General features: G+C 31.7%; 1 protein-coding gene across 1 annotated transcript; it reads right to left on the bottom strand.

Moving 5' to 3' along the window:
• Positions 1-5,868: 5,868 nt before the first annotated feature.
• Positions 5,869-11,084, bottom strand: Hex110 (hexamerin 110). The gene is made up of 7 exons (XM_011056252.2): positions 10,956-11,084; positions 8,654-9,276; positions 8,091-8,518; positions 7,489-8,015; positions 7,255-7,391; positions 6,878-7,166; positions 5,869-6,799 (listed from the first exon to the last, which is right to left on the bottom strand). Exons 1-7 carry the CDS (start codon positions 11,032-11,034, stop codon positions 6,018-6,020), a joined length of 2,865 nt encoding a protein of 954 aa, XP_011054554.1. The 5' UTR covers positions 11,035-11,084; the 3' UTR covers positions 5,869-6,017.
• Between the last annotated feature and the right edge of the window lie 4,866 nt (positions 11,085-15,950).

The raw sequence follows: 15,950 nt of genomic DNA, 5'->3' as shown, positions 1-15,950 counted from the left end.
GAATGATATATCACATTGTAAAATCTCAACAAAATTACCATGTGATATATCGCAATGTAATATCTCAATAGTATTTACATAATATTGCATTATAAGTTGTAATATTACTGCAATATTGTAATCTCACTGCAATATTACTGCAATATTATTTCAATATTACATGCTGTGTAATGAATAAGCGTGCCATGTAGCAGAGGTCAGTATTTCTGAATCCAACTATCGCTACCGCTACTCGCGACAGACGTGTAAACGTACAAGAAAATCGACTTTTCATTGGCAAAAACACTCCAGTTGCCCACCACTTCCCCCATCATTACCGCCGAAATGAAAAAACGCATAGTTCAGAATTAAGAGCTTTCAAACCCCGCAAAAAAATTTTGAACTCGTCCCGATTAGCAGGAATCTTAATTTAAAGTCGGGGGGAAGGGGACATCCACACTCAGCCCCCCCTCCCACCCATTAATATTAACAATAAGAAATCACTTGTAGGCTCAGAAGGAAATCAATATTCTTTCGAATTTGGAGAGCTCCTTATCCCTAAAATAATAACCCCAAAACTAGTCTACATTCAATAGGTAAATCATTGAAAATAGCACTACATCTAAAATTTCATTAATGAATATGGTTTTGGCATAAATCTGATACAAAAATATATAATTCTTAATTTTTGAGCTGCAACTCCATAACAGGAAAACTATTCCCTGCTCTTTTCACGCAAGAGAGAACTATGTTCCAGTATGGGAAAATAAATTATTTTATGATGGGAAATTATCTGCTAATTCAGGACTTCACGAAATATGCATAAACCGATTTTAGAGAACAGTTTCCGAAGGAATGACGGAGGTATAAAATCTGAAACTTTAAATTTTAGTGGTACAAATTATAGTCTCTCGATTGTAAGAGTATCGACTGATTCTATTCATGGCGAAAGGTATTTTACTCTTGAGCATAATAAGGTTAAGTTTAATCGGAGGTTATTTTTCGGGAAATGGGTCAATATATTAACTTTTTCTTGTTGGATACATATTAATATAGATTCAGTTTTTTTTATTTGTACCTTCGTTTCTTTTTTTCTTTTTTTTTATGTGACGCTATTAACTTAATATTAAGCTAGCACCAGGTTTTTTTTTTTCAAAACAACACAGGGTACAAATTTTTATAAATAAATATATATAAATATATATATATAAATATTTAAAAATGTGAAAATGGTGCATGCGTGAAAAAAAAGTTCAATTCTCATGTAAAAATTCGATACTCGTAAAAGCATGGATAACAAAAAAAGTATATGTTATTGCAAAAATTACAGGTAGTTTTTTAGATAATTCAATTGACAATAACTGAGCCAAATTTCAAAATATTTAGATTAATTTTGTGGTAGCTCTAGTTGTTCCGTTTTTTAAAACATCATTCTCTACAGAGAAAAACGCGATTAAAGTTTCAATAACAATCCCTTTTCGTCGTATTTTAAGCACATGTACGCACTGATTTCTAACCGAAATCGGTATAATCTATATTAAAATTGTGTGTCAACATCATCTACAATATATAGATATGTAATTATTTATTTAAGTGCTCGGAAATATCAGACGATTTGACAGTTCGGACGGTTTGAATCTCAAGTTCGAATATTAAATAGTTCGGACTGAATATATATATGTTTGAACTATTTAAACCACTTTAGAGCTGAAAGTTCAAAATTATTACATTTCAAACTGTTATCACAAGTCCTCAGGATCATCTTGAATATATTCAAAATAAATATTTATAGAACGATATCAATAAATATAGGAATTTTATGTAAAAATATGCACATTCCATTACATTCAATTGCAGTGAGTGCAAAAAGTATTCGTACAGAGAAAATATTTTTTTAAAAAACTTTATTTTTAAAAAGTAAATATTGTCCAGCAAGAAATGAGTTATCAAATTGATATCGAATCAATATCAATACGATGATTTCAATATTCGACGTCGATTCGACATTTAATTGATGTTCATTTCTTGCTAGGTAATTAACAATTTATTCATTAAGAATAAAATAAATTGTATGTTTCTTAAAATTATATATATCAAAAAGATGTATATTAATTATAGAAAATATATCATCTGAAAAATAAGCGAAAATTAAAAATTCTATTGTTTAGATACTACAAAAAGTATTCGTACTACCGAGAAATTTAGCTTCTAAAATCAGAAATACATGCGAAGCTCATTTGTTTATGTTAGAACAGAATATGTTCATTGTATAAATCGTAATTAATGTTTATTTTTTACAAATAAGATTTTTTTTATAAAAAATTTTCTTGTACGAGTACTTTCTGCTTTCACTGTATATACAAGATGTCATTAAAATCTGGACAAATTTCAATTTAAATTTTCCTATGCGGAAATTTTTTCTTTGTGCTTCCGCCAAAAGTTGTTGTTGCGTCCGAGAAAATCTAATGCTTTTAATAAAGAATCATATTCTCAAAATGGCCGCGATGTTAAAAGTGCGGAGTATAATCGAAAAGCTGCGATCATTGAAGGCCTTCGCGCTGGACGCTCAGCAATGGAAATAATTCGGTTCTTTGAATACCGTTGAGATCAACTGTTTATGACATTGTGGCAAAATATACGGCTTTAGAACAGTCCAACGAAGATTTCAGTATGCCAGCGAAAAAGAGTCACTCGAAAGAACGCACCGCGAGGACCACAGTCATTGAAAGGGCTCAAGTGCTGATTTCAGGGCAATCGTTGCGAAAATTAGTATCGATTGTTAGTGTAAGCGAGCCAACAATGCGTCGAATTGCCGAGGAGGATCTTCGATACAAATCGTATACATTAAAGATACGACAGGTGCTCTCTGAGGCTGCCAGGACAAGCCGAATTGCTCGCCTCGGCTCCCATTCTGGCCTGCCAAGATTTAAATCCCTTGGACTACTACGTATGGAGCGTAATTGAAAGGGTCACAAACAAGTCTCGGCATCCCAATGTGACGTCATTAAGGATCTCTATTGAGGCAGCATTCGTCGGCATGGATAGCGCTACATTACAACGTGCGTGCGAATGATTCAGATCGAGAATAGAGGTCGTCATTCAAGCTAATGGAGGATTGAATAATTGTGCTCTACAAGGATCCCCCAAGTGCCATATAACAAGATTTTTTGTAATATTTAATTTTTCTTTAAAAACATTTTGTTTAAAGAAATTGTTCGATTGTCCGGATTTTGGTGACGCACCCTGTATATTGTAATATTATTATACATGTATTTCATCTTCTAAACTATGCTTACATTCATATACTTTTATGTATTAAAACTTATCGATAAATAAATTCATATTAGATTTAGAATTAAGACTTGCTATTTAAATAAAAAGGTTTACACGTATAATTAGTATATCCTTTTATTAGCAACATTTTTCCTAATATACGTGTTTTAAGTAGAGTTCGCTATTATATGTTTAAATGAAAATACGTTTATACATATATTTAGCACATTCGTCTATGAAAAACGTCTTTTCGAATATTTTCACGTTTTTTAAATAAGTGTTTATCCCTTTATTAAGAAGTTTTCCTAGTGTGACGGGTTAAAATACGAAATCGAAATCGATTTTATTATTATATTACATTGAAAAATCGAAATTGAAATCGATTTTATTATTACATTTAATAAAATATTCCCACACGTGACTTTTTTTGACATTTTTATAATGTTTATATATTGAAGTCTCGTGAAAAATTGCTTTTTTGTTTCCAAAGCATACTATATTTGTTTACTGTTCAAACCGTCCGAACTTCAGAACTTCATAACGAATTGACATTTCATACTGATCACTCGAACTGTTCGAACTATTCAAATTAGAACAAAATATTCAAATTAGATATTTATTTTTTTAAACTTCGAACTTCGCATAGATTGAATATTCAACATGTTCGAATCTTTTGTCTGAGTCCTTAATTATAACAAATAATGACGGAACTATTAATAAACGGAACAGTTTAACGACGATTTGGAGGCACTGATTACTGTGCCGCTCGACATAATCAACTGTATCTTCGTTAATATTTCACTTTCAAATAAAAAATTTTATATTCTTAAAATCTTAAACTATCTATTTAAGCAAAAAAATTTTCGATTTTTTAAAAATTTCCGGATGGAATAATCCCTTAATGAACTTAGTAATGACTGAAAAGTAATAAATGTTACAAGCGCGATAGAGCAGATAAAATTGTTAGAAAAATTTTTATAAAAATAAAAAATTAGACAATAAATGCATGCGGTAAGTATTGCTCATAATATTTATATTACCCTCTGTTTGAGATCGGTAATTCGAAAAAAAAGGTAAAAATTCCTTCGGTCGACCGACAGTAATTGTTATTGAACGCACGCACAAGGCGAGCTCGTGATTTCATCTCGAGCCTGACATTAAGCCTCGTCAAAGTCAGGGATTCATTGTTCTTTAGTCTTTTCAAAACAATTCGGTACACGCAAACAGGCACCAGCAACGGAACATCGAAAGTTCTAGAACAATTCGATTCGCGCACGCTAGCGCCGCGCTCCGACGAATACGTCACGTGCTGTCACCAATCCCGCGTACGGATTTTCTGTCGCGCATGACTGTTACGTTGAACGTCGCTAGAAAAGAATCAAGAACGCCAATCAATTTTGTACAACCAATGCCACGTGATAATTACGATTGTGGCTAAATTTAATTGGATTTCTCCCAAGAAGAAAGCCCGGACCGGAAGCAATAAATGCTTCGATCTCGCCGGTCCTCAGGGCAGATTGGACAGATTGGGCAGATTGCTTAAATAGTTTACACCGCTTATACCGTTTACACCGCTTAGAGTTCTTAGACTTCTTAGAGTTCTTACTTCTAAAAGTTCTTCGAGTTCTTAGAATCACAGTCTCGCTATTATACCGCTTCGTAAAATCGCCGTGCTAACCGCTTAGTGGAATCGCGATAAAACGAATCTTTCCGAGAAAATCGCCGAGATTTCCCATCACCACAATTCCGAATACAATTTTGAAAAGGTGACTGCATTTGATATTTTGTTAATCTAATATTTAATTAATTATATTTTTTGACTCTGTAACTGATTATATTAAAGAAAATTTTTTTGTTAAATTAAATGAAACGGAGTTCTCTTCACTGTCGTGCATCACATCAACCTTGTGCCGTTCTCTCACTCGAATCTTTCCGCGCGGTGCATTCTCGCACACCCTCTAAATCTCGTGAAGTAAAATCTCAGTTTCTTTCAGCAAAGAAACTGAAAATTTAGCCTGTCTTGAATAAAAAGTGAAAATAGCGGTCACTCTTGTTCAAAAGTAGTAGATTTTTACTTTAAAATGAGAATTATTCTTTTGGAATGAGATTCACTTCGAAGGAGTAAAATCTCAATCTCTTTTTTGAAGTGAGGTTCTATTTACTGGTATTACACTCCAGAAAGAGATTGAGATTTCAGTCCTTTGGAATGAATTTCAAAAGAATAAATCTCATTCTAAAAAGAGTGAAAAATCTTCCTTGAACAAGAGTGGCTATATTTTCACTTTTTTTTCAAGGCAGGTTAAATTTTCAGTCTCTTTGAGTGAGATTTCACTCCATGAGATGTAGAGAGTATATGAATGTAGAATAAACAAAAATGGCTCTTCTTCCTTAAAAAATGGTCTAAAAAAATGTGGCGATGATGCGAGCAGTAGTTAATACATATATTATAAAAATTTATGAAAAAAACACATACATATAAAAAACTAGTATAAGAGAAATCATTCCAGCAATTTCCAATAATATTGTAATAAAATTACAAATGTTGATTATTGCTGCAAACTTTCATGCTATATAGGAAGGAATAGAAATTGCCTTACAAATAAATATATATAAAGATTTGCGTTTTAGGGCAATTTATTAATTGCATTTGCTACAATGAATTGATAAATCTTTTTTTACATTGAACGAAATAGCTTTTAGACAAGTATCATTACATTTAACGATGCTATATATACCTATTATATCTGCTTTTTTTAAGGAACATTTCAATGATTGTTTACTTCATTGGTGGATTGGCCTTCATGAGAAATGTAGACGGTTTGAACATAAACATTAGGCACGGAAAGAGCACCGGTAGTCAAAGGTCTATCCAACGGGTAGCCAAGAGGTTTACCATCGAGAGAGATAGCGCCACCGATGATTTCAGAGATGTGCTTATTTTGATAGTATTTGTTGACATTTGTGTCCTGCGTTTTTTGTCCCTGACCCAGGATGCCTTGGAAACCACCAGCATGGTATTGTCCGTTATTGGTATATCCTACACCAAGTCCTTGGTGTTGTTGGCTTTGTCCTTGGTAAGTGAAATGATATTTGCTTTGAATTCCAGACTGAATGCTGTTGAAAAGACCTTGATTTCCTTTTGCTCCAGAATATTGTATGCCATGTTCACTTTGTACATCTTGGACACCATGGACACCTTGTGTACCTGATTGTACTCCATGAATACCTTGTTGTGAACTATGTACACCAGCTGGTACTTCACCTTGGAATCCTACTGTACTTTGTTGGCCCTGTTGGTATTGTCGATACTGTCCCTGTTGTTCTTGATGATAAATACTTTGAGGTTGACTCAATTGTTGATGTTCTTGGATGTTTTGTCCTTGTTGCCTGTATTGCCATTGTTGTCCTTGTTGTCCGTAGTACTGGTTTTGGACACCGTAGACGTTTTGTCCCTGTCTCTGACCTTGGCCTACTTGATACTGGGTGTATGTGTATGGGTATTGCCCATGTTGTTGAGTATAAAAGTGAGTATAATGGTTCCTTATATCTGCAAAAAAAGAATTGCTTATTATTTTATGCTATTCAATGGTGAAACGACTTTGTCTCTTCAATATCAATAGTGTACCTTGATTCTCTTGTTGATTAATTGACAGAGTTTCTGGTACAACCTCCACAGTCTGTTTCACACCAATTACTTTGGCACCTTGATGCTGAATCTGTTGATAGTCCTCAGTACCAACTACTTGATATTCGTCCTGTTGATAAGTTTGATATTGTTCTGGAATCACTGGACCATAGAGTACATTTTGTGATCCTAATTGAGAGATCACAACTAATAGTTGAAATGGCAATCCTTGACCAGGTTGACCTTTAGGAAGAGCCAGTCTTTTTGGGAAACCGAAAATCTGATGTGACTGAAAAATTATTAATATTTAGTATCACTTATTGCAATATTCATTATTACAAACATCTACACAAACAGAAAGAGAGAAAAATAATTACTTCAGTGATGTAATATGGTTCTTGAGCATGAATGGCACTATTGACAGCCTGCTTGATTTCTTGAGCAGATGGGTAATCGAAACTCTGGCCTGGTGCCTGTTGGGATTGTCTTACAATGGTATTTTGTCCTTGATGAACTGTAAAACAAACAGATTAAATAATGTATTTAATTAAAAAATCATATGTGTATGTTTGTATCGTTGATGATCTTGAAGAGTAATCTCGAATACATACGGTCAGTTGTGAATTGGTCAAGTTCCACGAATTGATGTCTATGTTGAGAGATGCTGATGGGTTTGCCATAGTAGTCGTATTTCGGTCCCAAGTAGACGCGGACAACGGCACTAGGGACGTTCTGCTCGCTCTGAACAGTGATCTGATACTCGTATGGTTTATGATCTAATCTCTTCACTTGAGCCTTGATGTGTTGTTGTTGGACTTGCTGTTGTTGATCAACTTGTTGTTGCGCAGCTCCCTCGAGATCGACATAATAATCATTAAAGAGAGTCACTAATGGACTGATTTGAACGTTCTGGATGGTAACGCCAGGCAAAAGAATGTCGTTATATTGGTAAGCAGGCAAAGAGTTCTGATACTGTGTGAACAATTGGATAATATTCTTATTAAGTTGATAGAAAACTGGATCACAAACAGCTATTTGTCCCAATTCCAGAACAGAAGGAGTATAATCATAAATATTCTGCGTTTCGGGAGCATTGCCGAGAAGTTGACGTGCGGCGGCTTGAAGACTGCCATAGTATCTATAATAGAAAACGTATTGTCATAAGTATTGTATTACAGATATTAATTAATTGAACAATTAATTGAAAATTGACCTTGGATTAATACTTCTGCCAGTTCCTTGGATAAGTTCTCCAAGAATGTTCAAACCTTGCGGCTGATAAAGAGAGAGGAAAGCGCCTTGCGGAGTAATGACATGTCCAGAGTCAATAGTTTCAATCAATCTTTGCACTATCTTCCTAACAGTTTGGATAAGATTATTCTTGTTGGGACTGAGTTGCAGATTCTGAGGACGTCCAGGTAATTCGAGTCCATTTGTGCTACGAAGATGCGGTTGATATGGTACTTGTACGTTGACGTAATCAGTATTTTGGATTGGACTCAATCCGTTCGACAAACGATTTAGTTCGTAACGAGCCAGTAATTGTTGGTGAAGGTAATAGTAAACGGATCCCTGACCAATGTGATCTTCCTGATTCTGAATGCCTTGTTGTTGGTACTGCGCAGGTGTTTGCTGTCCTTGCTGAAGTTATATTATATTAAAAATGTTGATACAGGAGCGAATTTCAATATAAAATAAACTAATATATTTCTTTCTCTTTTTATATGAGAAATTGTTTTGTAATTATATGTTTGCGTTATTTGAGAATATATTTACCTCCAATAAAGATTCAGCGAGATTTACATAGCCATAATAATTAGCGAGACCGATATCTTGCGTGAAGTAGGAAAGTTGTTGTTCACTGCTAGACAGTTGGGCGGAATAATTAACAGGGATTACTACTTGGTTGTAGCGAATACCTTGTGCAACATTCTGTACAATGTTTTGTACTTCTTGAATGATTCTAGCATCAAAATAGTACTGAGGAATGATTTCATACAGAGGCGGCAGGATGATATTTTGCGTTTCTGGATGCTGAAGAACGGCACCAATGAAAGCTTTGATGAACTGTTCTCCGTTAACGTGGACACGGGCCCATGCGGCAGTTGCTAAGAATGTCTGATAGTTTTTGGCGCTTAATAAGATTCGATGCAGAAGGGAAACTTCCTTACGAAGCTGGCTGATGGAGTTCGAATGAGCAGTGCCTTTTGGCTGAACCAGACCGTCTCGTACAGCATCCGCATAGTATTTGACGAGGATTGGATTTTCATATTGATGATAGTTGCTTTGGATGTCATAATTAGTACCAAGGATCTGCAATTGCTCGTTCGGGATTTCTTGGGTTATCTGTTGCAGCAACAGTAAACAATCTTGTTGCTTCTTTAGAAGATCTTGATCAGCTGACAAAGAAATAAATTTAGTTTAGTTGAAATAAGTTTAGTTCAGTCACTCTATATAAGTCTTTGAATTGAACTCCACATAAATATTAATATTTTGTTTATTAAACAAGTTTATATATAGAGTGTTCATCAGTAATGACTGTATAAAAATTAAATCGAAAAGACTAAACTGAATAGAAAAATCCTGTAATATTTTACAATTTTTGCAGTTAACGAGATATTAATTTCTAAAGATTGCCCAATGAATACATATCTGCCTGGCCTACTATATAAATATAAACGCAAAGCAAGATACAATCTCCGAGTATTGCAAGTTATTAAGCGCATAGGAAGTTGTTTACTACAAATGACAATGACAACACACGAGCGACAAAAGAAAACATCTTTCCGTGTTGGACAATTGTATACGCCACATGCTTATATTTGGTAAATACATGTTCATTCGATGATTTTTAGAAATTAATATCTCGTTAATTATTACAAAATGGTACAGAAATTTTCGAGTCATTATAATCTTGCTCATAAGATATTATTTTCTACCGGACTCAATAGGGGAGACCGAGGCTAATAGACTCATTTTTCAGTTTCGAATTTTTACAGACGAAATTAAGAGACTTATCAAAAAAATGAATTCTACACTAGTTACTACATACATTTGACTACCTAATAATATTTTAATAATAAGAAGAAACTAATAACTAATATGAAAAAAAATGCATTTTTCTAATGCATTCCATCTGATTCAACTAGCCCCGAGACCGGGGTAATTCGACTAAGATTATTAAAATAAAGATTAATGTATTTTAAGCTACATCTTTGGCTACATATTAATAAAACTTTTATAAAAATATATTTTTAACACAAATATTCGCTTCGCAGGACAAAACAATACTTCTTTTTGCAAAATTTGTTCATTTCGTGCAAAAACATGTCGAATAAGCCTAGTTTTCGAGATTGGACATGAAGGAACTAAACTTATAACATTTACCACTGAGAAAAATCTCTTTAAAGGAATAAAATTTTGAGTAAGTACTATAAGAGTCGTCATTAAATGAATCATACAGTTCCATGCTGTGATTAGTCTACTGTCCTCATCCGTTCATTTTTTAAAAATACTAATAATATACAATAACAAAGACACATAAACAAAAAAAAATCTGTTGGACTTTATTAAGTAAGAACTACTATTACTTACTATCTAAATAGAAATCAAATATTTCAGACAATCATATACGATAAAACAAAAACTTTAAGAATAAAAATATTTACTTAGATGCACGATTTTTTAAAATTGTGGTTTGTAATTTCTATCATAGATATGTTCGCAACAAGTTGTTACAGCAGACTTAATGACAGTCGCTGTTGCATGCTCAGACACGTTTATGCGTGTCTCGCGTGTTTTTGTTTTTAATGTAGCCTCGATTATTCTACTTACCCCTATATTCAACTGATCTCGGTCTCCCCTATATACAAAACACTTAATAGTCCAAATCATATTAAAAATATAGAAATAGAAAAAGCGATAATATTTTCAAGTACTTTGTAGAGACTATACAGCTCTTTTTGATCGAGAAATGGGGATAGAGATGAACAAATAAAGAAAAAAAAAATATAGAGAGAGCATAATGATTGAATACTTGAATAGAATTGATAACTTGAATAGAAAAGCAATTACTTACCAGCACGTTGTTTCGACTGCTGTTGGGGTAGAGCTGCCCCAAAAGCTGCCAGAGCCAGTAGAACGATCGTGCACCTCATTGTGGTGGTGTTAATGTCGTTCACCGCATGCTGTTTATTGAACTATGCGAGCCTTTTATACCAAAATCGTATCGACAAAGACATTATCGGTAATGACCCATTGACCTACCGTGCAAGATTTCGCTGTCTACTCGTGATATTCCATGTTATTTCGAATGGATCGAAGTTAATCGAAGGTTAATGATAATGATTCTTCTGGGCGAGATAAAGTTGCATCATCAGTAACAGGATTACAGTCTTATAATTGCCTTTATAAAATTTTACCAATTTCTTTCTTTTTAATTGTACTACTAACTTCATTTTTATACGCAAATATCATTTTTCCAATAGTGCAAATATAAGTTTGCTTTTGATTTAAGTTTGTACATTCTTCTGTGAAAGTGAGATCTCACTTCATTTAAATAAAAAAAAAAGATACAAAAGATTCGACTTCTTTACATAAATGTCTTTGAAATCTTTATTCAAATACGTATCTTTGCATCTTCTAATATATATATATATATGGTTGATATATACTTTTGAATAACATAAAAAAATAAATCAATTCAAATTAATTTCAAGAAATTCAATTTTTTTTGTAATTTCTTTTCTTATTTAAGTAATGGATTGATTTTTTATCTCCCGATATGTTTTATGACAATTGAAACAAAAAATTCAAATGAAAGGCATTCAAAGTAATTCTATAAGTCATATAAAGTCCTACGCGCAATTTTCGGTTTTGTATATTAGATTTTGTATATTAGATATTTATAGTTTTAGGGCTCTGCCACACATGCTCTCTGTGACCTTAAGACTTTACGTACTGAAAGAATTAATTAATCACACAATCTAGAATTATCAAAACTCTCTGCCCTGATTGATTAATTCATATGATATGTCTACGGTTACCGTTACGGAATATGTGCGCAAGGCCCCTTATATGTATAATGAATTACAATTATATAATGATTAACATTTTTAAATCGATCTATTCTTGAGTTGAAAAACAATGTCATTAAATTAATGGTAGATTAATTTATGAAATAAATATTAGTAAGCTTTGTCTAAGATTGGATGTTTGATTGTTACTTATAATGTCAATAATTACTTATAATGCCATTTCCGTTTTCATTATTTCTTTTCGAGAACGATTGATACTTTTGTCTGTAATATTGTTAAATTTTCACAATAATGATAACCATTACTTTTATCGTTTACCTTAATCTCTTATTTTTATAACCACATATTCAAGTAGCATTATATAAAAAAAAAGACTAAAAATATTTTATAATCGAAATTTAAATATCAAAAATGTTTCGTACTTTATATTTTAAGCTGCATTTCGAGTTACTGCTGAGTTAGAGTTACTGCTGATATTGTTAAAAATCTATAATATAGAGGAAAGCTCCCTGTTATGAGATAAGCGCCTAATATGAGACAGTACGGCGTTTCTGCTAAACTAATAAACGCTACTCTCTAAATCTAAATCAGTGAATAATCTCTAATTACCCAATGGCATACTTAGCACTGGATAATTAGTGAAGTTCGACTAAAAAAGAAAGAATGTTTGAGTATTAACTAATTAGCTAGTAACTAAAATGCTGATATTTCAACATTGATTTCAATCTTCCAATATCATATTTATAAAATTTATGCATTAAAACAACGTTAATTAAACACATAATAAAAATTTCCTAAATTAGAGATTTCACATTTCATTCACTGATTATCAGTGGCATACTTGGCACTGATATCAGTGATTACGATTTAGATTTAGAGAGTATTTATTGGTTCCATCATGAATTTATGAATTTATTGTTCTTGGATTGAAAACTATTTAGTGAGAAATTCATTATTAGTTCATGCCTGTAGTAATGTCGTTGTAAAAAAGATTTTAGAATTTAAATGTCTTCAAGTTTTATTGAGATGAGTTTTTAAACCTTGTTTATTATTTAATAAGTAAACATTTTACAATAAATTCTTCATGTAGTGATAGAGTAAGATCGTACTAATAGAAAACGGAATACGTTGAATTGCTTAATTACATAAGTTAGATTTGATGATAAAACCTTAATGCATGGAAATCATAATATGAGATATCCAGAGTATTTTTAATATGAAACAATCTATGCTTCTATGTCATCGTTGCTAAAGTATAAATGTTATTGTACAGTAATAATAAAGACAAAATAAAGAGAATAAACATCCTGTTTCTGCAATGTTTCCAATTATCTGAAGACGAGTTCCGGATATAATGCATGCTCATTTTGCACACACATTGGCTATGTCTGTTCGTATTTTAGAAATATTACATAAAGTTTTTTGTAAAAATATAATATAGATTTAAGGGGGCTACTTTGGAGTCAGTGCGGTAAGAGGTGCGCAATCTACACTTATATAATCATTAATAGTATAATGTGTATTAAAAGATGTTAATTGTTTGAACGTTTCGGTTTTAGCCATCTTCAGCAAATAATTAATACATAAACAAATAATATTTTCTATCCAATCGAAAAGTGAGAAAAACACAAACATCGTACAAAAAAGTTGCCTATCTTCTTAGTTAATAAGTGATTGTGTTCTAATAAAGTTATTAAGAGTTAAAATTACATAAAGTTAACATTGAAATTGTACAAAGAAAGTGCTTACCTCAATACCATATAATATTGCAGTTAAGTATATTACAATATTGAATAAATGAAAAAGATTTATATAAAACATGTTGTGATGAAACTTAAAAATCATCAAGATGTATCGAATATTCTTAACTGTCACGTCTAAGAATGTACAAGATGTTTTTAAGATAGATACTGAAAAGACATAGAACGATGTTGTCATTGTGTAAGTTGAATCTAAATTTATATTTATTAAGAATGTCATTATATGTTCGATCTAAACCATCTGTGTCTTTTTGAAGATTGAGATCATTTGTTTGTCGTTTTATATTTAAGATTTCTGAAATCAATCGTTTGTTAAAATATTTTCTTCGTCCAGAATTTCTGTGTTGTCTCAATCAATTTTGTGAATGTGATGCAAAGCGAATTATATTTTTACAATTATTAAGAGTCCTATTTTATATATATATATATATATATATATATATATATATATAATTAAAAGTAATATAAAAGTAATATATAATTCTGAAAGTATTTATGATATTTTGGATGTTTTTAATTCATTACATACTAGATTACAGTTCACCATGGAGATAGGTGATGGAAGAATTAGTTATTTAGATACGATGGTAATTATCGATGAACGGAATCTCATTTTTGATGTTTACCGTAAAGCAACCTTTTCCGGCAGATTTCTTAATTTCCACTCACACCACCCGCTCTGTCATAAAAGAGGTGTGATTTATGGAGTCGTGGATAAGATATTTAGTTTGTGTCATCCGAAATTCCAACAAAATAATTTGTTTAACGCTATTAAGGTTTTTTTACAGAATGGATATCCATTAAGTTTTATTTTTTCGACCATTCATAATAGAATAAAATATCACATTAATAAGTTTAATAATTTAAATAAGAATAAGGATGGCATTGGGGGAAGGTTCTTTACGATTCCATATGTTAATACGATATCTGAAAGATTTATACCTGTTGTTAATATGCTTAATTGTAAATTGGCTTTTACTATTCCTAACACATTGAGAAGTTTTATAAGGAGAGGAAAGGATGATTTGGAACACGTTCAGAGTCAAAATGTGGTTTATAGAATATCCTGTGATGATTGTGAAGTCAGTTATGTTGGCCAAACTAAAAGACAATTAAAGACCAGATTGCATGAACATGTTTCTGATATCAATATAAGTTCAAAATCTCCATCAGTGATTTCCAACCATCATATGGTGGAGAATCATAACTTTAAATGGGATAAGGTAGAAATATTGGATATAGAGCCTTCATACAACAAAAGGTTGATATCAGAAATGGTTCATATTAAAAAACAGAAGCATGGGATTAATAGACAAAATGACACGGAGTCTTTGCCGGATTTGTATTTCTGACATTATACATTCACTTTCTCCTTCCTAACATCTTCTGTCCTTATCCTCCTATTTTTCCTTTTTCCGTTTATCGATAATGTTTTTCTGTTTGACATTTCGTTGTGTGACATCGTTTAAGTCAGATGCTCATTACTTTTGCGAATTTGCTTTAATAACCTATCAAATTAATAAGACTATTTTACTGTACCACAAAATGGACCACATTTTACATTTTTTTCTCGTTGTGTATTATGGGACTTGTAACAGATTGACTAAGGTATATCATCATATTTTTAATTTTTATACGATTAATATTGATTCTTTTTGTTTACGGTTACTTTTCCAGAACTTTCTTATGACTTTGTTAATTCTTGATAAAAATGACTCACAGCGTATTACACCGATAGAGGAAAGAATTATCTGTTAATTTTAAGAATATTGTAAGATTATGTATTAATTTTTAATTTAGAACGACATTTATATTATTGTATGATGGCATTGAAAATGACTCAATTGGAGTCGAAACGTTTGTTTCATTTTATTGTATTTTAATTGTTTTTGTATTAAGTTTTCTTATCTGAATTATATTTTTTATTTGCGTCATTGGCTCGTAGCCCTTCTTTTATATTACCTTATATATATATATATATATATATATATATATATATAATTAAAAAACTTTATGACAATTTAGAATAAAGAATATATATATATATATATATATATATATATATATATATTCTTTATTCTAAATTGTCATAAAGTTTTTTAATTGCAATACTGATGTACTTTATTATCGATTTCTCGGGGCATCTCATATTAGGAGCACAATTTTTTGACTTTGCGATTCACTCACTTTTTATATTTAAAAAAAAAATAGAATTTGAATTAAATTTGATATAACATTATCTTAAAACTTATTGAATTCTCTTCAAAATGACCCGTT

Source organism: Acromyrmex echinatior, chromosome 1 (assembly GCF_024713525.1).
Source record: "Acromyrmex echinatior isolate Ae372 chromosome 1, ASM2471352v2, whole genome shotgun sequence".
In the NCBI taxonomy this organism is placed as follows: Eukaryota; Metazoa; Arthropoda; class Insecta; order Hymenoptera; family Formicidae; genus Acromyrmex; species Acromyrmex echinatior.
Note: the sequence above shows the minus strand (reverse complement) of the source record. Positions and strands in the feature narration are given on the sequence as shown.

Bases quoted from the DNA above. Each gene is read 5' to 3' on its own strand.
- Hex110 (XM_011056252.2), bottom strand. From the start codon at position 11,034: ATGAGGTGCACGATCGTTCTACTGGCTCTGGCAGCTTTTGGGGCAGCT. The intron at 7,392-7,488 runs GTATGTATTCGA...TTTGTTTTACAG, and splicing joins TGACCAATTCACAACTGACC to TTCATCAAGGACAAAATACC. The intron at 6,800-6,877 runs GTACACTATTGA...CTTTTTTTGCAG, and splicing joins TAATCAACAAGAGAATCAAG to ATATAAGGAACCATTATACT.